We start from the raw sequence: 27,200 nt of genomic DNA, 5'->3' as shown, positions 1-27,200 counted from the left end.
TCTTTGTATGTATGTGTGTGTCAGTTTTATCGTGTGTGTGTGTGTGAGAGAGAGAGAGAGAGAGAGAGGGAGAGAGAGGTGGGGGTGAGGGGGATGCCCATGGGTAACCTCTGAAATATGCATTGTTATATTGTGCGCAAAAGAGCCTGAAATGAATGCGCATGAGGGGTTTGCAGGGTCGGTGATACATGAGAGAGAGAGAGAGAGAGAGAGAGAGAGAGAGAGAGAGAGAGAGAGACAACCACCATCTGCTTCCTAAGAACTTGAATCATCTTAGCATTTATTATTATTATTATTATTATTATTACCGTAGTAGTTATACATAAATATTCTTTTCCATTTCTGTAATTATATTTTAGGTCTGCTTCAGTCTAAACGTTTATTGTCAGACTATCTATCGGTGTATCTATTTATCTGTCCATCCATCCATATATTTATCTATCTGTCTATCTATCAATCTATCTATCCATCATTCTGTATTCATCCATCTATCAGCTATCCATCCAATTATATATCCATTTGTCCATCTATCCATCTGTCTATCTACCCATCTGTCTATCTATCTCCATCCATCTATCTGTATTTAGCTCCATCTGTTTATCTATATCTATCTATTTATCTATCTATCTGACCATCTGCCTGTCCATCTATTTATCTATCTCTTCATTTATCTATCAGTCCATCAGTCTTTGTATCTATCTGTCTATCCATCTATCTGTCTAATATTTATGAACTGTTTGTGTACATCTCTCTACTCATGCCTGCCTGTCTATCAGTTTATCTATCTGTTGACCTCCACCTGTCTATCTATTCACGTATTGCATCTATCTCTGCCTGCCTCCTTACCTATCTATTTCTATCTATCTGTACTTCCCCTAAGAGTAAGATAGATTGCCAGTACGGTTCGCTACGCCCATTGATTGCTAGTCATGGCAGTCCAAGGTTTGAGAGAGAGAGAGAGAGAGAGAGAGAGAGAGAATGAATCAGCTAAGCAACAGTGGTAATAACGATAGTGATGATAATGCTAATATACCACCACCACCATTGCTACTACTACTACTACTATTACTACTACTACTACTACTACTACTATTATTATTATTATTATTATTATTACTGCTACTACTACTACTACTATTATTATTATTATTATTATTATTATTATTATTACTGCTACTACTACTACTGCTGCTGCTGCTACTACTACTACTAGTTATTACTACTACTGCTGCTGCAACTACCATTGCTGTTACTATTTAACAACCACTGCTACTACCATTACTGTTGATACTACTACTATTGCTACTATTACAGTTACTACTGTTACAACACCACTACTACTAACAACAAAAATAACTACTAAAAAGAACAGTAATCTCCATCATAACAAAGCCAACAGATGCAACTTTTGAATTCCGTGTTTCACAATATCGCCGCCAGGGGGAAGAAACAGGAAGTAAACAAAGGGGGAGACGCGGTTAATGTGTTGCTACCCATCGAACGGGAACGGAGCCCACAATGACCGTAACTAGGGCCAGGAAGCGCTTACATAGTCCTAGGTCGTCTGGAGAGAGAGAGAGAATGATGATATGGTATGAGAGAGAGGGAGAGTGCACAGCCATGGGCAAAATTTCCCATACGCATTTGGTTTTGGCAGTGGAAGGTGTTACATGAATTATTTTTTTGTGTGATTGCATAATGAGACACCTGGAGAGAGAGAGAGAGAGGCGGAAGGAATGATAATCTGTCGTTTAGGAAGGAATGAAAATATGAAAGACAGAACTTTTTACTCATCGCTCTAGTTGTATATTTCGGCATGTGAGACTGTTCCGTCATGCACATTCTTTTTCAGTATTAATTTTAGTTTCGTGAAGCAGAGTTGGGCTAAGGTAGGTCAGATAGTATAGAGTTTAACAGGGATAAATCTGGTTAGGCTATGTTTGGTGAAGTGTGCAAATTTAGGCAGAGTCCCGAAGTGCGTTGAGCGACGAACTGTGTAAATGCAGCGTGCATTCCAAATACGGCGCCAACTCGCTAAGCCGAACCCTTTTAACACACTTCCCTGCATTTCCTTCACGTCTTGCTCTCCTTCTCACCAAGATTGATCGTGATATATGATTAACAATTCTAAAGCATTGTGTTAGTGCATCAATTTTAGGGCTGTTAGTAAAGGTAGAGTAAATTAATGGGTGAGGTAGAGGTGGGGGTATATGCCATGATGCACTTAGCCGCATGCCCATCTTCATAACATAGGCCTTTGAGCTTGTGGCGGGTTATTCATCCCTACAGGTTACCCCAGTTACCCTCCCTACGTGTTACCCACAGTACTTGTTTTACCTACCGACTCACAAAGCGTGGATGGACACCTGAGTAGAGTGACGTAAGCAGCCCGTACCAGGATTCAGAATTTCAAACCTGTATAGTAAGTCGGCAGCATAACAGTCAACAACACCCACTCCGCTTAGGCGAACGGGGCTGGGGAGTTTATTGCCGTTGGTCTGTTGCGTGGCTTCCGTTGCTCCGTTGTTGATACCCGTTGGTCTGTTGCGTGGCTTCCGTTGCTCCGTTGTTGATACCCGTTGGTCTGTTGCGTGGCTTCCGTTGCTCCGTTGTTGATACCCGTTGGTCTGTTGCGTGGCTTCCGTTGCGCCGTTGTTGGGGTTCATAGATGCACGTAACGGATGGCTTTTATTTTGAAGTTTATACATTTTTTTGCGTTTGTGTTAAATTTAAATGCATGTAATAATACCGTTAATAATAATGATGATACAACAACAACTACTACTGCTACTACTACTACTACTACTTCTACTACATCTGTTATCACCACCACCACCACCACTACAACGAACAGGGAGAAAAAAAGGCCTCTCCACCCAGTACCTCTCTCGTACCCTCCTAGCAACCAAGTACTGCTGTCAGGTCCTTGTGTAGTATGGTATCTTTCATTTACACAGTGTTGAGTGTGTAAACTCTGCAACCAACTGAAACGCTGCTACTACTACTACTATTACTGCTACTACTACGACTGCTACCACCTTCACCACTACTACGACTACTACTCTCATCACCACCACCACCGATAATAATAATAATAATAATAATAATGATAATAATAATAATAATGTAATAATAGGAATGGCTGCATATATTATTTTGCGGAAGTTATTGTGGATTCAGATGTCACTATATAGGCTGTGTATGTATGTATATGTGTACGTATGTATATGTGTACGTATGTATGTGTATGTATGTATGTATGTGTATGTATTATGTATGTATGTATGTATGTGTCCGCCATCAGCTCGAGCATCTGGTGTGGTCTTAGCTTTTGTGTGTGTGTGTGTGTGTGTGTGTGTGTGTGTGTGTGTGATACGCACCATCTTAATAAACTTTCTAATAATGTGTAATTTATTGACAATTAATGGATATAGTTCTTTTCGGGAAATTGACTGAAGGAGGAAGTACACACACACATAGAAAGAGAAAGAGAGAGGATAAACATCAGACACACACACACACACACACACACACACACACACACACACACACACACAGGATAAACATCGTAAACATTCTATATCCTCGTACTCTTATCCTTTGAAAGAGGCAGCATGCAAGTACGTGGGTTTGTTTATATTGATCAGCTGATAAGAGCGCGCCACTCCACGCTTCCTAGATATTTGGCAATTTATAATAACTTTAGTACGAGACGTCTTTCCTGTAATAAATAAATCTTTGGACAATAACAAGACTATATTTCCTTCCTTCCTTTCCTCCTTCCTTGCTTCCTTCCCTCCTTGCTTGCTTGCTTGCTTCCTTCCTTCCCTCCTTGCTTGCTTGCTTGCTTCCTTCCTTCCTTACTTACTTACTTGACTAAAGCAAGAAAGCCTTGGTTTAATCACGCTTGTTCTAATGCTGTCCGCAACAAGGAGAAGGCCTACAAAAGGTACCGGAGCCAGCCCACCCCTGAATCACATCATCTTTACGTTTCTGCCCGGAATCGTGCTAAGTCTGTTCTTCGCTCTACTAAAAATAATTTCATCCATACTAAATGCTCTCAACTCTCCAACTCGAATTCTTCCCGCTCCTTCTGGCACCTTGCCAAAAATCTTTCTAACAGCTTTACCTCATCATCCTTCCCTCCTCTTTTCTACTCTGATGGTTCTGTAGCTATTTCTTCTACTGATAAAGCAGATCTCTTCACTGAACTTTCTCCTCCAATTCCACCTTAGACGATTCCGGTGCTGTTCCTCCATCACTTCTCCCCTCTGACTTCCTCATGGCTGACATTAAAATGTCTTCAGTTGGTGTATTTTCTGCCATCACTGGCCTCAGTACTAACAAGGCATATGGGCCTGATGGGGTCCCTCCTGTTGTTCTCAAGAACTGTGCTTCTGTGCTTACACCCTGCCTAGGCAAACTCTTTCGCCTTTGTCTGTCAACTTGTACCTTTCCTTCTTGCTGGAAGTTTGCTCTCATTCAGCCAGTCCCAAAGAAGGGTGACCACTCCCAACCCTCCAACTGTCGTCCAATTGCTTTAACGTCCTGTATTTCAAAAGTTTTCGAGTCAATTCTTAATAGAAAAATTTTAAGGCATCTTTCCTATCACAACCTTCTTTCCGATCGTCAGTATGGGTTCCGTCAGGGACGCTCCACTGGCGATCTTCTCACCTACCTTTCAGACTCTTGGTCATCCTCCTTTCGGGACTTTGGCGAAAGCTTTGCCATTGCACTTGACATCTCAAAGGCTTTCGATCGAGTCTGGCATAAATCTTTAATTTCCAAACTGCCCTCCTACGGTTTCTATCCTTCTATCTGTGCCTTCATCGCTAGCTTCCTTTCTGGTCGTTCTATAGCCGCTGTTGTAGACGGCCATCGTTCTTCTAGATCTATCAACAGTGGTGTTCCTCAGGGCTCTGTCCTATCACCAACTCTCTTCCTTTTATTCATCAATGATCTTCTAAGCTGTACATCTAACCCTATCCACTCATACGCTGATGACTCCACCCTTCACCTTTCCATTCGGTTCCCGCAACGCCCATCTCAACAGTTACTTCAAGAAACAAGGGATGAGGCTATGGCACACCTAATGTCTGACTTGGCTCATATCTCTGGCTGGGGTAAAAATAATATGGTTGTCTTTAATGCATCTAAGACTCAGTTCTTACACCTATCAACCCGACAAAATCTTCCACAGGTACAGTATACCCATTAATGTTTAATAATATTCAGCTTAATCCTGCATCATCCTTGAACATGCTTGGGGTTTCATTTACTCGGGACTTATCTTGGAAAGATCATATTACATCTCTCGTAAAATCTGCTTCCAAGAGATTGGGTGTGCTAAGCTGACTCCGCTCCTTCTTTACCCCTGCACAATTGTTGACTCTATACAGGGGTTTTATCCGCCCCTGTGTGGAGTACAACTCTCATGTGTGGGGAGGCTCCCCACATACAGCTCTTCTCAATAGGGTGGAGTCAAAGGCTTTTCGTCTCATTAACTTTCCTCCTCTTACTGACTCCCTTCAACCTCTGTCTCTTCGCCGCAATGTTGCATCTTTATCTCTTTTCTATCGCTACTTTAATGGTCACTGCTCCTCTGAACTGTTTGCTTGCATTCCTCCACCTCTACGACGGGCGCGTAGCACCCGTCTGGCAGCAAACTCTCATCCCTTTTCTGTCCAACTCTCTAATGCAAGAGTTAACCGTTACTCCCAGTCTTTCATTTATGCAACAGGTCAGCTCTGGAACTGTCTCCCTCTGTCTGTATTTCCTGCTGCCTATGATCTCCAGTCTTTCAAACGCAGTGTGTCCAGGCATCTCAAAATGATCGGATCTTGAATTTGGCTCTCTATTGTATTTTGTTTTTCTCTTGGAGGGAACTGTTACTGCAGGCTCATGGCCTTTGGTTCCTTCTTCCTCGCATTAAAAAAAAAAAAAAAAAAAAAAAACAGATACTTGCATGAATATACTTATAAGAATATGGGTATACTTACAAGAATATGTGTTTACTTATGTACTTTTTCTAACCTTTTCAGTCTTTTAACCAAAAATCTCGAGTGGAATTAGCTGGATGGTAGCGAGACTGAGAATATATGTTTTGCTAATAGTAGTAGTAGTAGAAATTTTAGATGCCGTAGTAGTAGTAGTAGTAGTGGTAGTAGTTTTAGCAGTAGTGGTAGAAGTTTTAGCTGCCGTAGTAGTAGTAGAAGTTAGTAGTGTCAGTAGTAGTAGTAGAAGTTTTAGCTGCCGTAGTAGTAGTAATTGAAGTTAGTAGTGGCAGTAGTAGTAGTAGTAGCAGTTTTAGCAGCAGTAGTAGAAGTTTCAGCAGTAGTAATAGTGATAATAGTAGAAGTTAGTAGTGGCAGTATTAGTAGTAGTTTTAGCAGTAGTAGTAGAAGTTTTAGCTGCCGTACTAGTAGTAGTAGTTAGTGGTAGTAGTAACCCTAGGCTCATCTCAATGTGAACCCGGTGGACTGCAGGCTAAAAGTAAAAGGTTAGATAGTAGACAAGTAAAAGATTAGATAATGAGTAGATAGACAGAGATAGCAGATAGGTAGATAGATAGATAGATATATATATAGATAGATAGATAGCGATTGAGTTATATATCAGTTGCAATGCGGGCAAGGATGCACGCGTAAGGGACACGTTTCTCTCTCTCTCTCTCTCTCTGCGTATTTATGTATCTATATCCACAGTATCTATCTGCCTATCTATCTATCTATCCTCCTCCCCCCCACCTTACCTCGCTCTGACGGACCTAACCACGGTATATAGTAATAATAGTAATCTTCCCTCCCCCTTCCCTCCCCTCCAATACTTCCTTTTCCTGTATTATGGTTATCTACTTTCAATTTTCTCCTCTTCTCGTATTTTTTCTTTTCTCTTTTCCAGCCCCCTTTCTTTTTTCTTACACACACACACACACACACACACACACACACACACACACACACACACACACACACACACACACACTGTCTGTCTGTCTGTCTGTCTGTCTGTCTCTCTCTCTCTCTCTCTCTCTCTCTCTCACACACACACACACACACACACACACACACACACACACACACACACACACACACACCACCTCGTGTTTCCTTATATGGACATGCTATCTCCCTTCTTCCCTCCCCCTCCCCTCCCCACCCCACCCCACCCAGCCTGGCCCCATCTTACACTTGGGATTAGGGTTAGGGTAGGAAGCCACATAATACAGGTCAGAGAGAGAGAGAGAGAGAGAGAGAGAGAGTTACTTAGATGACAGACAACACTAACCTTAAGTGCATGATTTTCTGTGTGTGTGTATGTGTGTGTGTGAGAGAGAGAGAGAGAGAGAGAGAGAGAGAGAGAGAGAGTTACTTAGATGACAGACAACATTAACCTTAAGTGCATGATTTTCTGTGTGTGTGTATGTGTGTGTGTGTATGTGTGTGTGAGAGAGAGAAAGAGAGAGAGAGAGAGTGTGTGTGTGTGTGTGTGTTACGGTAAAGGAGAAGGGCATCAAAAAAAATTCTTAATAATAATAATAATAATAATTAATAATAATAATAATAAATCCATCTGTCTATCCATAGCCAGAGGCCTTAATCCAGTAAGGGGTGGCCACAAACAAATCGCCTCCATGTCGCCCTGTCTCCTGCCATTTCACTGCCTTCCCCCAACTCACACCCCCCTCCCTCATACACATCTCAACTCCATCCCTCCACCTCATCCTTGGTCTCCCCCTCCCTCTCCCGCCCTCCACTTCACACATACACCCTCTTAGTCAGTCTTTCATTCTTCATTCTCTCCACATGTCCAAACCACCTTAGTGTATTTCTCCATATTTCCTCAATCACTTCCACATAATAATAATAATAATAATAATAATAATAGAGGTAGAAGGATGAAATAAGATAGATAAACAATAAAAAAATAAAAAGAGCAGCAACAACAACAGCAGTGGGAAAATAATTGTATAATACTGAGAAGGTTTTAAAATGAATCACTCCTTTACGTTCATGTGTATGTTAATGTATGTGTATTATTTGCTTACTGGGTGTTTGTAGTTGTATGGAAAAGGTTAAGGACGATTGCCAGGCGTGTGGCAGGAGGAAGAGGAGGAGGAGGGGAAGAAGCGAGTGGGAGGAGGAAGAGGAGGAGGAGGGGAAGAAGGAGCGAGTGGGAGGCGGAGGAGGAAAAAGAGGAGGAGGAGGAGGGGAAGAAGAAGAAGCGATTGGGAGACGGAGGAGGAGGGGAAGAAGAAGAAGCGAGTGGGAGGAGGAAGAGGAGGAGGGGGGAAGAAGAAGCGAGTGGAAGGAGAAAGAGGAGGGGAAGAAGAAGCGAGTGGAAGGAGAAAGAGGAGGGGAAGAAGAAGCGAGTGGGAGGAGAAAGAGGAGGGGAAGAAGAAGCGAGTGGGAAGCGAAAGAGGAGGAGGAGGGGAAGAAGAAGAAGCGAATGGGCGCAGGAAGAGGAAGAGGAGGAGGGGGGAAGAAGGAGCGAATGGGGGCGCAGGAGGAGGAGGAGGAAGAAAAAATAAGAAGAAGAATAAAGAAGAGGAGGAAGAAGACGACCGAGAACGCGATAGAAAGCCAAGATGCGAAAGTGCAATATGTAAGAAAAACTATAAGATGTAGTACAAAGGAGTACAAAAAAGACTAACAGTAATGATGGTACTGTACTCGCAAGGGAAGAGGGGTTGTTACTGAGTAGGGACAGTCTGGAAGTCATGTCGAAGCTACTAGTCACAGAAATGCGTTAGGGAGTGGATAGATAGATAGATGGACAGATAGATAGTGTTTGTTTAGCATATATTTACCTGTGTTTATGTTTATATTCGTAAATGTATAACTCCGTGCGTGTATCTATCAGCTTATTTATCTATGTCTATCAGTCTATCTCTGTCTATCTGTCACTACTGTCTTATGTGTGTGTGCGTGTGTGTGTGTTTTTGTATATTGCTAGTGTGTTTATTTTGCTTATGTGTGTGTGTGTGTGTGTGTGTGTGTGTGTGTGTGTGTGTGTGTGTGTGTGTGTGTGTGTGTGTGTGTGTGTGTTTCCCAGAGCGTCTGTGTATAGATGTGCCATTGTGTATACTTGTGTGTGCGTCTGTGTATATTTTGTGTGTGTGTGTGTGTGTGTGATGTGCGTATTTCTCAACTACACATTTGACCTTCCCAAACCTGTCCTGCCTATCCTCCCCTCCCCCTTACCACACCTGTCTGTCCTGCCATTTGACCCACCTCTCGCTCTCTCTCTCTCTCTCTCTCTCTCTCTCTCTCTCCCCATCCCCTGTCATTCTGCCTTATTCACCTGTCTTTCCCCAGTTCCCTGCCTACCTACCTACCTACCTACCTACCTGCCAACCTACCTACCTATTCTCCCTACCTACTTACCTATTCTACCTACCTGCGTACCTACCCACGTACATACATAACTATTCTACCTTCCTCATCTGCCGACCTACTTACCTCCCTCCCTTCCTACCTACCTACCTCTTCTCCCTTATCTGCCTATTTGCTTATCAGTTCTACCACCTTCCTTTCCCTACCTTGTATATATCAACCTCATTTCCTTGCCCCAGCCTTCCTACCTTCCTACTCACCTCATTCTTCCCGCTCTCCCTCCCCCTGCCTCACCTCCTTACCTCCCTGCATCATCCCCTGCCTCACCTCCCTGCCTTACCACCTGCCACATCCCCGGCCTCAACCCCCCCTACCTTTGTCTTCCACCTAACTACCTGCCTCACCCCCTGCCTTACCTCCCTGCATCATCTCCCCTCCTCGCCTCCTGCCTCAACCCTCCTACCATTATCATCCACTTAACCATCTACCTGCCTCACTCTCTACCACCCCCCTCCCTGCCTAACCCCCTGCGTCCCTCACCTCATGCCTTACCCTCAACCACCCCCTCCCTCCCTCATCCCCTGCATTACCCCCCTCCCTGCCTCACCTCCCTCACCCTCTACCACCCCCCTCCCTGCCTCACCCCCTGCCTCACCCCCTGCCTCACCCCCTGCCTTCCCTGCCTCACCTTTCCTTCCTGATCCGGGTCCCGCCTCGTGCATTTCAAGGACTTGCTTACTGGGAAATAGTTGGCAATTTTCATGCAGCTTTTTTCATAATGTTTCGTTTTTACCATTACACTAATTGGCTGTCCCTCCACTGCACAAATAATAAGACTTTCAGCAGCACTTCTTCGTGACTAGCATTATATTCCTGGTCACTGGGAAATATATATCAGTTTTCATGCAGCCTTTTTTTCATGATATTTCGTTTTCTTTAAGCATTACGTTGACTGGATTCCCTTTACTGCACAGAGAATGAGACAGTACATCAGCTCTACCTCCTGTCCGTAGCACTTCCTCGTGACTAGCATCATATTCTGGAGAGAGAGAGAGAAAGAATGTCAGTATTAGGCCAAGTTAGATTGGGGTATAATTAGGTGATCCAGTTTTTTTTTTTTTTATGCAAGGAAGAAGGAACCAAAGGCCATGAGCCCGCAATAACTGTTCCCTCCAAGAGAAAAACAAAATACAATAGAGAGCCAAATTCAAGATCCGATCATTTCGAGATGCCTGGACACACTGCGTTTGAAAGACTGGAGATCATAGGTTGCTTGTATCCAGTAATTTTTTTGTATTTAGTTGTATTTATTGATTTTTGCTGTTAAAATTCTGATATATATACTTGATTCAAATACCCTGCAACAGCCATATCTATCTGTTTATCTATTTATGTATTTGCCTGTCTGTCTGTCTGTCTGTCTGTCTCCTTATCTGTCTATCTGTCTAGCCATATACTTAATTGAAATCCCCTGCAACAGCCATATCTATCTGTTTTATCTATTCGTCTCCTTGTCTGTCTGTCTATCTGCCCGCTTCTTGTCTGCCTATCTATCTATCTCTAGCCGTATCTGTCTATCTGCCTGCTTCTTGTCTGCCTATCTATCTATCTCTAGCCGCATCTGTCTATCTGCCTGCTTCTTGTCTGCCTATCTATCTATCTCTCTAGCCGTATCTGTCTATCTATCTATCTATCAACAGCCGGACGTCTTGATATCGCCTTCAGTCTGCCCTTTCTCCAACACACACCCCTCCCTCCTTCATATACCACATCATCCCATCCCTAACTCGACCCGAACATTTTATCCATGAGAGAGAGAGAGAGAGAGAGAGAGAGAGAGAGAGAGAGAGAGAGAGAGAGAGAGAGAAATTGTCGTATTGAAAGAGTTTACGAGGATAGGTGAGTAAAATTGCATGGAGATAAAGAAGAAAAATTGACCTTGGGATTGTGTGTGTGTGTGTGTGTGTGTGTGTGTGTGTGAGAGAGAGAGAGAGAGAGAGAGAGAGCGTAACTTGTCATTAGTGTAGTTGTTTATGTAATGTGTTCGTGTGTGTATGTATGTATGTGTATATATGTATGTATGTGTGTATATGTGTATGTGTGTATTTATGTGTATGTATGTGTGTATATATGTATGTATGTATGTGTACGTGTCTGTCAGTGTACGTACAGCAATGAAACGAGAACACGTGAAAGTGATCCACAAATTTACACGCACGTACACACACGTTACAAAACAATTACAAACCCTAACACACACACACACACACACACACACACACACACACACTGCAACCCTCTCCCATACAGTTACAAAACACACACACACACACACACACACACACACACACACACACACACACACACACACACACACACACACACACACACACTGCAACCCTCTCCCATAGTTACAAAACAAAAACACACACACACACACACACACACACACACACACACACACACACACACACACACACACACACACACACTGCAGCCCTTTCCCATACAGTTACAAAACAATTACACACACACACACACACACACTGCAACCCTCTCCCATAGTTACAAAACAATTACACACACACACACACACACACACTGCAACCCTCTCCCATAGTTACAAAACAATTACACACACACACACACACACACACTGCAACCCTCTCCCATAGTTACAAAACAATTACACACACACACACACACACACACACACACACACTGCAACCCTCTCCCATAGTTACAAAACAATTACACACACACACACACACACACACACACACACACACACACACACACACTCTCACACACACACACACACACACACACACACACTGCAACCCTCTCCCATAGTTACAAAACAATTACACACACACACACACACACACACACACACACACACACACAATGCAACCCTCCCCTATACACCTTCCCTTAACCCACTGTATTTTGTAACCAAGTGATTTATTTTGAAGTCTGGCTGAAGGCTGAGTTACAATAGGTATTTTTGAGATATGAGTGAGTTGATTTTTTTTTAATAGGTTGTGGTGGTGGGTACATGACTGAGGGTTTTGGGGAGAGAGAGAGAGAGTGTGTGTGTGTGTGTGTGTGTGAGAGAGAGAGAGAGAGAGAGAGAGAGAGAGAGGGAGAGTGTATACATAATATTTATATTAACTTTAAATACATGTATATGTATAGATAGGTAATGTAGGCTATATATGTATATATAGATAGATTTAGATAAGTATATACTGTATGTATATAAACTGCGAATAATACATATATATATATATATATATATATATATATATATATATATATATATATATATATAATATTGTGTGTGTGTAATATAAACTGTTTAAATAAAATACATGTATAAAACTGTCCACCTATATCCCAAACACGGTCAGTCATGGTCCGAATAGTCGCTATCGCAGTGACAAATGTTCGCATATTTTTTCGATATTCGCGTGTTGTCGTGCGAATATTGTGCGAATATTAATACTGTAACTATAAAGTTTATAGAAAATCAGAGTTAAAATTCATGTGTGTTCTAGGCTTGCCTAATGGCAGATATTCAGAATTTCTCATTAAAAAGTGGATACTCTCCAGATTTTTGGCTTATAACCAGAAAAAAGTTCTCTAAATCTCAAGCATATGAGAGAGAGAGAGAGAGAGAGAGAGAGAGAGAGAGAGAGAGACCTGTCTGACGTGATCTGTTGTGTGTCCGTTCAAAGTTGGTTCAGGACGCGTCTGACATGTGGTAGCGTCGGGGGAGGCATGTAATAATTGGGGCCTCGTCCCGCATCCTGGTAGCCCAGAAAATTGATAGACATTTGTTCATTCAGTTTTCTGTGGCTGAAACTGTAAGTGAAATAAATTTGTAAAAAATATCGATAAATATATGAATAACTCACGTTTCTGTCATCAAACAGAATATTCGCATTCTCGTTCGTGAATACTGAAAATTCGTTTTCGCATTTGCATGCGCATTTGCGAATGTTGAAAAACGTACATCCGGACTTTCATTAATGCATATACTGTATTGAGTATCAGTAGTAATGACGTAACACTCTACATTGTATTCACTAGTACTATGTGTCGTTGTAGCTATAATAGGTTTCATCAGTAACTGTTGCATGGATTGTAATTACTGTACATGTAGTCTCTCTCTCTCTCTCTCTCTCTCTCTCTCAGGGGACAGACGGAGTGGGAGAGGAAGAGTTGACATGCATCTTTGTGTGTGTGTGTGTGTGTGTGTGTGTGTGTGTGTGTGTGTGTGTGTGTTACGCCCAAAATACCATTTTTTACACCATAATTTAAATGAGTGAAATTGAGACGTGGTTGTGGGTACATTCAGCTACAATATTTTTTACTCGAGGGTGTATTTGAGAGAGTTGTGTAGGCATGACCATTTACAATTATCTTCCACCTCTCTCTCTCTCTCTCTCTCTCTCTCTCTCTCTCTCTCTGGCGTAGTAGATAAACATGCCTGATATCCATTCATAAGCGCCTTTTTCCACTATACTAACGCTTCATTCAGGCATCAAATTACTCTTGTCGTGGAAGACCAAGGATGAGATGAAAGGATGGAGTGGAGAGGTATATGAGAGAGGGTGTGTGTGTGTGGGCTGGGAGCAGGGCAGTGACATGGCGGGGGACAGGGCGACATGGAGGCGATTTGTTTGTGCCCACCCCTTACGGAATCAAGGAGTCTGGCAATAGATAGATAGATGGGGTAACGAGGCTCCCTAACACCTCTTCCATAGCGATTTACTTTCCAGACTACCTGTTAACGTGCTCTCTCTCTCTCTCTCTCTCTCTCTCTCTCTCTCTCTCTTTCTCTCGCTCTCTCTCCTATTTATTGATTTATTTTTATTTTTTACTGATTTATTTATAGTATTCATCCACGTGAAATTTTGTGTGATGTAGGCAGGCTAGTTTCATCACGAGATAATTTTAATAGTGAGGTGTGCGCGTGTGGGAGAGGCTGGGGAGGGGGGAGAGGACTTGAAGAGGGGAGGGGGGAGGGATTAGGGAGGGGGAGGACTTGAAGAGGGGAGCTGGGGAGGGCTAGGGGAGGGGAGGGAGGGATTTTTTTTTCGTGGAAGTGGACAGGTGTGGGGGATTAATACTGACCTGATACACCTGTCTTCCCACCTTTATCCTTCACTAATTATCCCTCCCCCTCCTTCCCCCGTCCTCCCTTCCCCTCCCTCCTCCCTTCCCCTCCCTCCTCCCTTCCCCTCCTTCCTCCCTTCCCTTCCTTCCTCCTTTCCCGTTCTTCCTGCCTCCCTCCTAAGTTTCCTCTCCCTCCTCCTCCTGCCTCTCTTTCCTTCCATCCTCATCCTGCCTCTCTTTCCTTCCATCCTCCTCCTTCCTCCCTCTTTGTCCTCTCCCTCCTTCCCCCTTCCTACCTTCCCCTCCCTCCTGCCTCCCTTTAAGCTTCGTCTTTCCTTCCTCCTCCTACTTCTCTCTCATTCCTCGCCCCTCCTTCCTCTCCTTCCCTCCTCCCCATTCGTCCTCTCCCTCCTTCTCCCAACATCTTCCCACTCCCGCCTCTCGCCTGCATACCACTCAAGCCTACACTCCTTAGCATCCCCTCCAGCCGGTTTAGTTTACGTTACGACTCTTTACAAATCCTTTTATATGTTACAAATCCTTTTATATGTTCATCTTCCTTTTATATGTTATTGAAGCAGCGTATGTCGATATTCAAACCTAAGTGACTATCTATTGCCAGACGCCGTAATCCCGTAAGGGGTGGCCACAAACAAATCGCCTCCATTCCGCCCGATCCCCCGCCATTTCACCGCCCTGCTCCCAGCTCCCCCCTCCCCCCTCTCATATACGGTACCTCTCCAACCCACCATCTCATCCTTGACCTTCCCCTCCCTCAGAATCATAAAAAAAACTGCTTAATATTCCTCATAACTAAGATTTGTTTTTGCGTAGTTAACTAGATCACTACATCCTGGAAAAATAAATAAATAAATGAATAAAAAATAAATAAATAACAGTAATGTGTCTGAGTTATGAGAGAATCGATCGTAAATGTTTCAGAGTAAAAATGGATCGTAAATGTTTCAGAATAAATAAATGTTTCAGAATAAATATGGATCGTAAATGTTACAAAATAATTAAATGTTTCAGAATAAATAAATAATAAAAGTAACGTGTCTGAGTTATGAGAGAGAATGGATCGTAAATGTTTCATATAAATTTCAGAATAAATATGGATCGTAAATGTTTCAAAATAAATAAATGATTCAAAATAAATAAAGAATAAAAGTAACGTGTCTTAGTTACGAGAGAGAATGGATCGTAAATGTTTCAGAATCTCAGCCTTGGGTTTTTTCTTTTTCCTGCAGTTGCATTCAGTTCCATATTATCGCTTGTATTATCATAACGGTTGTCGAGGGTCGCCTTTACTTCACTCACTTCAAGAACACGTAGGCAAGCGTGAAATAATAGAAGTGAGTGTGTGTGTGTGTTTGTGTGTGTGTGTGTGTGTGTGTGTGTGTGTGTGAGAGAGAGAGAGAGAGCAGGATGTGTGTGGATACTGGACCAACGCGGCATCCCGGGAGAGGGCAGGAAATATTCGTGGAGAAATCGCTTCGAGTTTGGTGAAATTGGCAGAAAATGTTTATCAGGAAGTAAAATTGAGGGGGGGGGGATATGGTGAAGTTTGTGTAGGTATTGGTGAATTTTATCGATATTGTGGTGAAGTTTGTGTAGGTATTGGTGAATTTTATCGATATTGTGGTGAAGTTTGTGTAGGTATTGGTGAATTTTATCGATATTGTGGTGAAGTTTGTGTAGGTATTGGTGAATTTTATCGATATTATGGTGAAGTTTGTGTAGGTATTGGTGAATTTTATCGATATTGTGGTGAAGTTTGTGTAGGTATTGGTGAATTTTATCGATATTATGGTGAAGTTTGTGTAGGTATTGGTGAATTTTAGTGGGGAAGTTTGTCCAGATTTTGAGATGAAGTTTGCCATGGTGAAAATATATGGCTTGTGAGAAAAAAAAAAGAAAGAAAGAGAAGGCTACATGACAGTATTGTGATACCAACTCTACCAGATGGAAGTGAGGCTTGGACGTTGTTGGAAGGGCACAAGTCAAGAGTGAGAGCCGTGGAAATGAGTTATTTAAGAGGAGCCTGTGGAGTCACATGGAGAGACAGACTGACCAGTGAGGATATAAAGGAGCGTTGTGGTGTGGATGTGGATGTGATAGGAAGCGTTATGAGGAACACACTGAGGTGGTTTGGCCATGTGGAGAGGATGGAGGGTGTGAGACTGATGAGGAGAGTGTATGTGAGTGAGGTGGAGGGGAAGAGAGGGAGGGGGTGGCCGAGGATGAAATGGAGGGATGGAGTGGAGAGGTATATGAGAGAGGGGGATGTGAGTTGGGAGCAGGGCAGTGAAATGGCGGGGGACAGGACGACGTGGAGGCGATTTGTTTGTGGCCACCCATTACGGGATTAAGGCGTCTGGCAATGGAGAGAGGGAAGGGGAGGCCAAGGATGAGATGGAGGGATGGAGTGGAGAGGTATATGAGAGAGGGGGGTATGAGTTGGAAGCAGGGCAGTGAAATGGCAGGGGACAGGGCGACGTGGAGGCGATTTGTTTGTGGCCACCCCGTATGGGATGAAGGCGTCTGACAATAGATAGATAGATAGAAAAAAAGTAAAAAATATGGTGAGGTACGGTACTTGTATGCAGTGTATGGAATAAGGTTGAAGCTGTAAGGAACTGAGACACACACACACACACACACACACACACACACACTCTCTGTGTGTGTGTGTGTGTGTTTGTAGTGGGAAATGGGTCTGTAGGTCCAGTGATACAGATCCATGGGGAAAATAAGTCCATGGGGAAGAGGGTCCATTAGTGAAAATAGGCTTATTGGAAAAAATGGGTAAATGGTAGGGGAAAATGGGTAAATGGGAGGGAAAAATGGGTAAATGGGAGGGGAAAATGGGTCAATGGGAGGGAAAAATGGGTAAATGGGAGGGGAAAATGGGTCAATGGGAGGGAAAAATGGGTAAATGGGAGGGGAAAATGGGTAAATGGGAGGGGAAAATGGGTCAATGGGAGGGGAAAATGGGTCAATGGGAGGGAAAAATGGGTAAATGGGAGGGGAAAATGGGTAAATGGGAGGGAAAAATGGGTCAATGGGAGGGAAAAATGGGTCAGTGGGAGGGGAAAATGGGTAAATGGGAGGGGAAAATGGGTAAATGGGAGGGAAAAATGGGTCAATGGGAGGGGAAAATGGGTCAATGGGAGGGAAAAATGGGTCAGTGGGAGGGAAAATGGGTCAATGGGAGGAGAAAATGGGTCAATGGGAGGAAAAAATGGGTAAGTGGGAAGGGAAAATGGGTCAATGGGAGGGGAAAATGGGTCAATGGGAGGGGGAAATGGGTAAATAGGAGGAAAAAATGGATCAATGGGAGGGGGAAATGGGTTAATGGGAGGGGAAAATGGGTAAATGGGGGGACAGTACGTGAGTGGGGGGGTGACACTGTGTAGGTGTAGACGGAGATGGGTGTATTTGCTAGTCATTGGTTTTATTTTTAGTATCGTGTAATGATTGATTGATTGATTGATTGTAATATCTGAAAGACTGACTAGGAGGGTGTATGTAGGTGAAGTGGAGGGTGGGAGAGGAAAAGGGAGACCGAGGATGAGGTGGAGGGATGAAGTTGAGAGGTATATGAGGGAGAGGGGAGTGAGTTGGGGGGAGGGCAGTCAAATGGTGGGTGACAGAGCGTCTTGTAGGCGTTTTGTCTGCGGCCACCCTTTGTGGGATTAGGGTGTCGGGCTATACATAGATAGACAGATGGTGTAATATTCTTTGATGATGATTGTTGTGGTTGTCATTATCATAACTAAAAGGAGTTATCATAAGCCTCCTTTTCACCATATTTATTTATTTATGTACATATTATTTACTTATTTGTTTATTTCCACAGTTAGTCACAGAAATTTGGCTGTAAGTTCCATTGCTACTTATCAGACTAATTTGTACATTAGGTATGTCGAGAACTAACTTATTTTTATTTGCCCCCAGGTTGCATGCAAGGCCGGGCAGTGTGTGTGGTATGGTCAGTGTGGAACCAACCCAGAGACCTACAAGGAAGCCAACTGCCCCTATGACGGCCCTCCCAAACCCCTCCCAGACAAGAGTACCCTCGCTGCCGTATGCCCTGAACTGGTAGCAGAGTTGGGTATGTTGATGCTGGGAGATTCTTAGGAAGGATTGGGGAAAGATAGGAGTATATGCAAGCTAGGATTTGTGCAAGTGATGGAATATAATTGTTTGGTAGTATCACATTAAGGTAGTTTGGCCATGTGGAGAGGATGGAGAGGGAGAGACTGATGAGGAGAGTTTATGTGAGTGAGGTGGAGGGGGGGGAGAGGGAGGGAGAGGCCAAGGTTGAGATGGAGGGATGGAGTGGAGAGGTGTATGAGAGTGGGGTGTGCGAGCTGGGAGCAGGGCAATGAAATGGCGTGGGACAGGGCGACATGGAGGCAGTTTGTTTGTGGCCACCCCTTACGGGATTAAGGTGTCTGGCAATAGATAGATAAATAGATAGTGTCAAGAATAAAATGTAAAATGGTGGTCATACACTGTCAGAATTAACATACATTTCTCCACCCCCACAGAAGCAGATGGGCGCGGCATAAGTACGTGCTGTGATGGAAAGCAAGTGGGTGACCTGACCAACCAGTTAAGTCTGGCTTCGCTCTTCCTGCAGCGCTGCCCAACATGCGTCCGTAACTTTCGCCAGGCCTTCTGCTACCTCACCTGCTCCCCAGACCAGAGTGACTTCATGCATGTCACCAATACCACCACTGCCCAGGATACTAGTGAGTTGTGTGATGAGGGTGATGATGATTGTGGTGGTGGTAGTGTTGATAATGATGGGGGTGGTGATGATGCTAATGATTATGGTGGTGATCGTAATGGTACTCATGATGGTGGCAGACTGGCAGTGATGATGATGGTAATGGTGATAGTGGTGGTGACACAGATGATGGAGGCAATACAAATGATGGTGATGATGATACTAATGGTGGTGATATTATTGATTGTGATGCTAGTGATGACAGTACTAATGATGGTGGAGGTTGCAGTGGAGCCAAGGAGACTCATTCATATCTCATAATAAAAGTTCACTGAATTTCACGCAGCCACAACTTGGCATTCCAGGTGTGGCAGTGTTCCAGTTCCCTCAGGTGAAATTAAACTCACTGAAGTCCTGTGTTTGTGTCTGGAGGTGGTAAACACCTTGATATGCAGTCAGGTCTGGAGTACTGTGGCTGGAATTTTAACTAATCATCATCATCATCATCAACATCGTATAATCTTGTGTTGCCCCTTCTGTCTGTGGGTAACTCTGCACTGAGTGACAAGCCAAATGGTTTCCAGTACACCAGGAAACCATTTACCGTGCTGGGTGGTAACCATATAACCAAATTACGGCACCTGGTGGTTTAGTGGGTAATTAAGGCAGTCCCATCATATTGAGCCTGTGCTGGTTTATATCCAAGGGGTGGTCGTGGTTTATTGCTCACGTAATGCCACTCAGGGACGAGCGAGGCTGGTTACTCTCATCTGTAATGTCAGGACCAACTTGCCCATCCCCGGACTCCTAGGCTTCCCATGAGGCAACACAGGATTAGATGAATAATAATCTATCTATCTATCTATAGCCCGACGCCCTAATCCCGCAAAGGGTGGCCGCAGACAAAACGCCTCCAAGTCACTCTGTCACCCACCATTTGACTCCCCTCCCCCCAACTCACCCCCCCTCCCTCATATACCTCTCAACTCCATCCCTCCACCTCATCCTCGGTCTACCCCTCCCTCTCCCTCCCTCCACCTCACCTACATACACCCTCTTAGTCAGTCTTTCATTCTCCATTCCCTCCACATGTCCAAACCACCTCAGTGTATTTCTCCTAATCTTTTCAACCACATCCACATCTACCCCACAACGTTCCTTCACTTCTTCATTCGTCAACCTGTCCCTCCACGTCACTCCACATGCTCCTCTCAAGTAACTCATTTCCACTGCTCTCACTCTTGACTTGTTCCCCTCTTGCAAGGTCCACGCCTCGCTTCCATACGTCAGGGTAGGGATCACAATACCATCATGCAGTGACTTCTTAACTTCCATACTCACCTCCCTATTTCTCATCACTGCTTTCAGTGTACCAACAACCTTTCTTCCCTGCTGTACCCTTTCACGTACTTCATCCCCCAAAGTTCCTTCCTTACTCATCACACTACCCAAGTACTTGAATGCACTCACATTCTCCATATCCTCACCATCCAACCTCACTGCACACTCTGTGATTTCATTCCTCTCAAACACCATAACTTTACTTTTGTTTACATTAACTTTCAGCTTCCTCCTCCTACACACTGTCCCAAATTCATTCACCAAACCTTGCAACTCCCATTCATCTTCACTCAACAATACTGTATCATCAGCAAACAGCAACACCGGAAGCTTCCAAATCTCACCCTCATTCATTAGGGCCACCCCCACATCCACTGCCCTACCTTGCACCTCCTTTACAACCCCATCCATATATATATTAAACAGCCATGGAGACATTACACACCCCTGTTTCAGTCCCACATTGAGACAAAGAACTCACTCAGCTCACCATCCACTCGCACCGTAGCCCTAGCTCCCTTGTACATACTCTTCACAGCACTCAACAATTTCCCCTCCACTCCATATATTCTTAATACCTTCCACATACCTTGCCTATCTATTCTGTCATAAGCTTTCTCCAAGTCCATGAAGGCAGCATACACTTTCCTTCCCTTCTCTAGATACTTCTCCACTAAACATCTTAGAACAAATATCTGATCTACACACCCTTTTCCCTTCCTAAATCCCCCTTGTTCTTCTCCAACTAGCTCCTCTGTCATATGCCTAACCCTATCAATGAGTATTCTACCATATATTTTACCAGTCACACTAAGAAGGCAAATACCCCTATGGTTACCACATACTTCTCTCTCCCTCTTCCTTTGTACAGAGGAACAATTATACCTGATTTCCAGTCCTCTGGAACCCTTCCCTCTTCCCAAGCCAATCTACACAACTTCCATATCCACTCCACAACAATCTCACCCCCATACCTAAGTATTTCACCACACACTCCATCAATTCCTGGGGCCTTTCCCAGCTTAATCTTCTTCATCGCTTCCACTACTTCCGATCTACTGATCTCTTCCTCCCTCCTCTCATCTCTTCTTCTCCCAGCCATTCCCCAACCACTTATACTCACACTGCTCTCACTCTCTACATTCAACAAATCCTCAAAGTGCTCCTTCCATCTCCTCAATTTCTCTCTCTTCTCCACCAACAATCTATTATTCCTGTCTTTCACTCCCCTACTATTTCCCCTTTCACACTGCCTTACTTTCTTTACCTCCTTCCAAAACAATTTCTTACTCTCCCTCCATTTCACTCTCAGATTCCTCCCAAACTCTTCATCCACTTTCTTCTTACTCTCCTTCACCAGTCTCTTAACCTCCCTTCTCCTGCTCACATATACCTCTCTCTTCTCTCTCTCATCTTCTCCCCTACCTTTACTCGCCAACCATTTACCATATGCCTTCTTCTTTTGTTCCACAGCTCGTTTCACCTCATCATTCCACCATGCTGTCCCTTGCACACCCTTGCATCTCCTCCTCACTCCACAAACCGCCTCACATGCTGCGCTTATCTCTTCCGTGAATATCTTACATACGTCTTCCACCCCTTCCATCTGCTCTAGCTCATACCTTCCCAATCTTTCTTCTACTATGCTCTTATACTCTGTCCTTTTCTCACTATCTTGCAATTTCTCCACTCTTCTCACAGGAGCTGCTTCCTCCTGTCTTCCCCTTCGTCTCCTCAACCACTTTCTTTGCAGCTCGACCTTGGCCATCACTAAGTGATGGTCCGAGACTCCATTCCCCCACCCTCTCCACACCCTTGCATCCAACACTTGTCTTCTCATTCGCTCATCCACACACACGTAGTCTATCATTGCCTTTCGTTCAACAAGTTCACCATCCATCCTCCTCATTACTCTCCATGTATACCGGTGGATCATCTTATGCCGAAAGTAGGTGTTGGCTATTGCCAACCCCTTACCAGCACAGGTGTCCACCAAAGCACTACCATTCCCATCTACTTCAGCTGGCACACCCCACTGACCAACCACTCCATCCACTCGTACATTCCCAACTTTGCCATTCATGTCTCCAATCAACAGCACTCTCTCGCTCCTCTCAGACTTGTCCATACATGCTTCTACTCTCGCCCAAAACTCATCTTTCACTCTTGCCACTCGATCCTCTGTTGGAGCATACACACATACAATCGCCCATGCTTGTATACCTACTTTCATCCTTACCCATACAATCCTTGCACCCACTGTTCCATACTCTCTTATATTCTCCTTCCATTTCTTGCTTATCATCAGACATACTCCCTCTCTTGCCCTCTCATTCTCACTGACTCCCGCACATATACCTACACCGTATTCCCATTCTCTCATCCTTTCACCTTTCCATTTAGTTTCAGTCAATCCACATATATCCACTTTTGCATCCTCAAGCACCTGGACAATCTCTCTCTCTTTCACTTCATCATTCACTCCTCTCACATTCCACGTTCACCCTCAGAATGTCCTTTGTCTGTTCCTTAGTCTTCAACGTATGGTCCGTCCGGGTCCGAGGCGCTTTATTTGCTTTTTTAGTTAGTTCTTTTTACGGGGTGGGGCACTAACCCACCACCAATAATAGTAATAATAATAATAGTAATAGTAATAATGATTATTATTATTTTCACCATAATCCAGTTGACAGTGTGACATAGCCAAATACAGTATGTAAAAAATCACAAATACTGGACTACATTAGGAAATGCTTCTTTACCAGGACAACAAAATATGTTATGCCACTTTGGTTCTTTGAGATTATTTGTTGTGTTGTGTTAATGTGGGGCTTGGGATGAATAAGTATTTTGTCTTGGAGGAAGCATTATGATAAAATGATGTTTTTTTTTTGTGTTGTCTTTGTGTGTGGGCGGGCGGTTGTGTTGAGGGTGGCACTACTGTGTGAGCAAGTTGAGTTGCATTTTGTGTTCATCCTGCGTTGGTGAGAGGGAGATATCAGGCAATATTACAGTTAAGTTTTTGTTTGAGAGGCCCATATTCTCCCTAGCACCATTTCTTTGCTGTTTAATTTGGCATCTAGAATGTTCATTCATTTATGAAGGCTCCAGCATGGTTGTATGCATTGGCCTTGGTCACCTAATGGCAGCATTCTGTGTTGCCAGATTACTAGCTTCCTCTCTATTCAGTCCCTTATCCCTAAGATCACACTGTATGATCTTGTTCCAAGTCTTTTTCAGTCTGCCTCTCACACCTCTACCCTCAGCGTTCACACCCCTCTCACCCACTACACCCAGTTGTCATCCTCCATCCTCTCCACCTGCCCAAACATTAATATACAGTAATCACTCTAATATCCGGACGCCCAATATCCGAACATCCCCACTAACCGAACCTTATCGTCCTGGGATCAAACATTCCCAAAATGGTCCGAAAATCCAAAAAAATTGGGAAAGAAATCGATTTTTTGCCGTCCGTAATTTGAACTTGCCGCGCGCGCCGCGTGAGAGCATTGTTTTGGTTCGTCATTCCTCTGACGTCCGATAGAGCGCCGCTCCATCCTCCCCACTTCCCGCCTGTCTCTCACCGCGACAAGAGTCACCGCTCGACGTGAGTTTGCGGCTGTCTTCAGAGTCTTCTGTAGTCGGTACGCCATCACCACTACCCACCGATGCACCCCTTGGACGCCTGCCAGTGATACTCTCGGGCTCTGACAGTGAATAAACAGCAAGAACTTCTCCACTAGACCACACGGGAATTTTGAGTGTTGTGCAGTGAAAAAAACGGTGTGTTGTGTTAAGGTTTTCAAGTTGGGAGAAAAGACTAAGTAGAAAAGAAATTTAACGTAACTAACCTTCTTTGTTTTGGCTTTGGAAACTTAAAAAAACTTGGGAAAAGTTAATGTGCAACACTTAAATTTAATGGAACATTATTTGGACTAAAGTGAACACTGTGAAAAGAACGGACTTCTGTGTGTTAGTGACTAAGTTCAGTGCAAGACTTCAGGAAGAGTGTAGTGCAAGTGCTTCAGGAAATCGTTCTTACTGTCAGAGTCCGAGAGGAGGCGGTTATTCATCGAGGTGGCCAGGGACTTGCTGTAAGTAGCCAAAATGTTTCATATTGTACCATTTTCCATACTATATTTACCAGAATGTTTCATATTGTATTTTTTCCCATACTATACTTACCAAAAAGTGTCATACTGTACTTCTTTCCATACTAAACTTACTTCATGCATGTGCAGTAGGAATGTGTTTTTCAGAGTTCAGTTAGGTTCGGTTAGGTTAGGTTCGGTTAGAGTCCATAAGTACCAGAATGTTTATTAATGTATGAACATACTTCTAAACCCACATTTTATGTGTCTATTGCATTTATTTCAGTCATTTATGTGCCTTATTGGTGTGATTTGGGTGTTAAATAGGTGCTATGCATGTCCGGAGGGAGTTGTATAGGTGTTTCTCTGTGTTAGGGTCCGTAAGTACAAGTCCATAAGCTGGGGCCCAATATCCGGACAAAACCAATATCCGAACCTACCGATGGCTCTATTGATCCGGATATTGGAGTGATTACTGTATTCAAATTCTACGTGTTTCCTCTGCAGACTCGACCATCATATCATCACTAGATGTGCACATCACAAGGCAGTTTGTATCGGGCGTGTATGAGTCATGCCGAGATGTGTTATTTGGGGACCAGCCTGCCATCTCCATCATGTGTGGGGTGTGGGGAAGCTTCTACTGCAACGGCACACGCTGGTTCGACTACATGGGATCTGTACAAGCGTCACCCTTCCTGATTGATTTTATTTACGATGAACCCCAGGGATCCACCTACAAGCCTCTCAACAAGACCATCATACCATGCAGTGAAGCTGTCTCGGTAAGTGGATGAATATGCTTGTGACCTGATGATTTTAATTTGAATCTGTTTATCTATCTGCCTGTCACTCCATCTATTTATCTATCTGTCTATCTGTCTGTCTATCAATATATCAGTCTATTTATCTGTCTATCTCTGTCGATCTGTTCATAGCCAAACACCTAAATCCTGGATGGACACAAATTGCTTCTCTTTTCCCCCTGTCCTTTGCTATTGGACTGCCCTCTCTTCAGCTCACACCAGCCTCATTCATATACCTCCCTACCTCATCTAGCCCTTGACCCCCCCCCAAAAAAAAAAAAATAAATAAATAAATAAATAAATAAAAAAAATAAAATAAAATAAAAGTCATGCCCAGGCTACCATTAGATTGTTTTACCATACAGTACAGTATTTGGTTTTGGCACACTTTGCCTTGATAATGATGGTGGTGATGGTGATGGTGATGGTGATGATGATGATGGCGATGATGATGATGGCGATGATGATGATGGTGGTAGTGATAATGATGATGATGGTTGCACCCAGGGGGGGTCCCACCGAGCCCAGCCCCCCCCCCCTTAGTTCTCTGGGTCCTTTAAAAATTTATATATATTCAATAACAGCAAAACATTAAAAACTGGCAAATGGGACCCCCCCCCCCTTGGAAAATTCCTGGGTGTGCCCCTGGTGATGGTGGTGGTGGTGATGGTGATGATGATGACAATGATGGTGATGATGGTAATGGTAGTGATAATGATGATGGTGTGTTGGTAGTGGTAGTGATAATGATGATGGTGGTGGTGATGATGATGATGATGATTTTCCCCACAGAATACCTCTCAGGCATGTGGATGTGTAGACTGCCGGGAGTCTTGTCCTCGCCCGCCCCCCATCCCCCCACCCCCTCCTCCTTTCACCCTCTTTGGGGTAGATGGATTGATGGTCGTCATGGTGCTCATCTTTCTTCTTTTCGCATCGACGTTCATCACCGTCTATGTCTGCCTTACCTGCCGAGCCCAGAGTGTTGATAGTGAGTTGAATCATTTATTTATGTTTAGTTGGGTGTTGATGGGGAGTTACATGGAATTCATTATTTTTTCTTTCCTGCTGTTTTTATGTGTTCTCACATTTTCTTCACATTTCTCTCCCTTGTTGATATTCATATTCATAGCCTCATATGTCTGCCAACTTCTTTGTGCTCAGTGTTGATTTAGAGTTGATGAACTTGTTTGTATGGTTCAAGCAGTTCTGTGCAGCATTGATATATCATCATCATCCAGACCTCTTTTTCCACCTTAGGCCAGGGTGAGGAGAAGCATTGTCCAGACAGCCCAGGTTTGCATAATCCAATGGGCCACACTTCCATTCACTCATTATTCAAGCCCTCGGAATCCTGCCTTTAAGTGATACACCAAAAACATTCACCACATTCTGTAGCTTAACATAAACATATCCGTTGGAGTCAATCCGGATGCTGTCACATTAAAAATGATGCCAAATCCCTGATCATGCACTTCTCACAACATTCATCCAGCCAGCTCAGTCTCTTGTCAGTCCCCTAGCCTCACCAACTTGCATACCTCTTTTCCTCACACATTCATCCACCACACCCCTCCACCTTCTCCTTGGCCTACCTCACCTCCTCCCTCCTTCAGATTTGCTCAGATATACCTTTTTCACCGCTGTTGTTATCCATTCTCTCCACATGACCATACCATCTCAGTACACTCTCTTTGATTCTGGTGTCCACAGACTTCCTCACTCGACATCTTTCATGAATCACATTATTTTGTATCCTATC

General features: G+C 43.8%; 1 protein-coding gene across 1 annotated transcript in view; it reads left to right on the top strand.

Moving 5' to 3' along the window:
- Positions 1-27,200, top strand: part of Npc1a (Niemann-Pick type C-1a) — a 109,705-nt gene that overhangs the window by 46,402 nt on the left and 36,103 nt on the right. Inside the window, exons 2-5 of the mRNA XM_080273898.1 lie at positions 18,420-18,576; positions 19,016-19,219; positions 25,140-25,417; positions 26,231-26,429. Of these exons, the coding sequence (XP_080130024.1) occupies positions 18,420-18,576; positions 19,016-19,219; positions 25,140-25,417; positions 26,231-26,429 (838 nt within the window). The remainder of the gene's footprint in view (positions 1-18,419; positions 18,577-19,015; positions 19,220-25,139; positions 25,418-26,230; positions 26,430-27,200) is intronic.

The sequence above is a fragment of the Coenobita brevimanus genome, chromosome 56 (assembly GCF_032717465.1).
Source record: "Coenobita brevimanus isolate Jiangsu-jjx chromosome 56, ASM3271746v2, whole genome shotgun sequence".
Taxonomy (NCBI): domain Eukaryota; kingdom Metazoa; phylum Arthropoda; class Malacostraca; order Decapoda; family Coenobitidae; genus Coenobita; species Coenobita brevimanus.
This window is presented reverse-complemented; position numbering and strand designations above follow the sequence as displayed.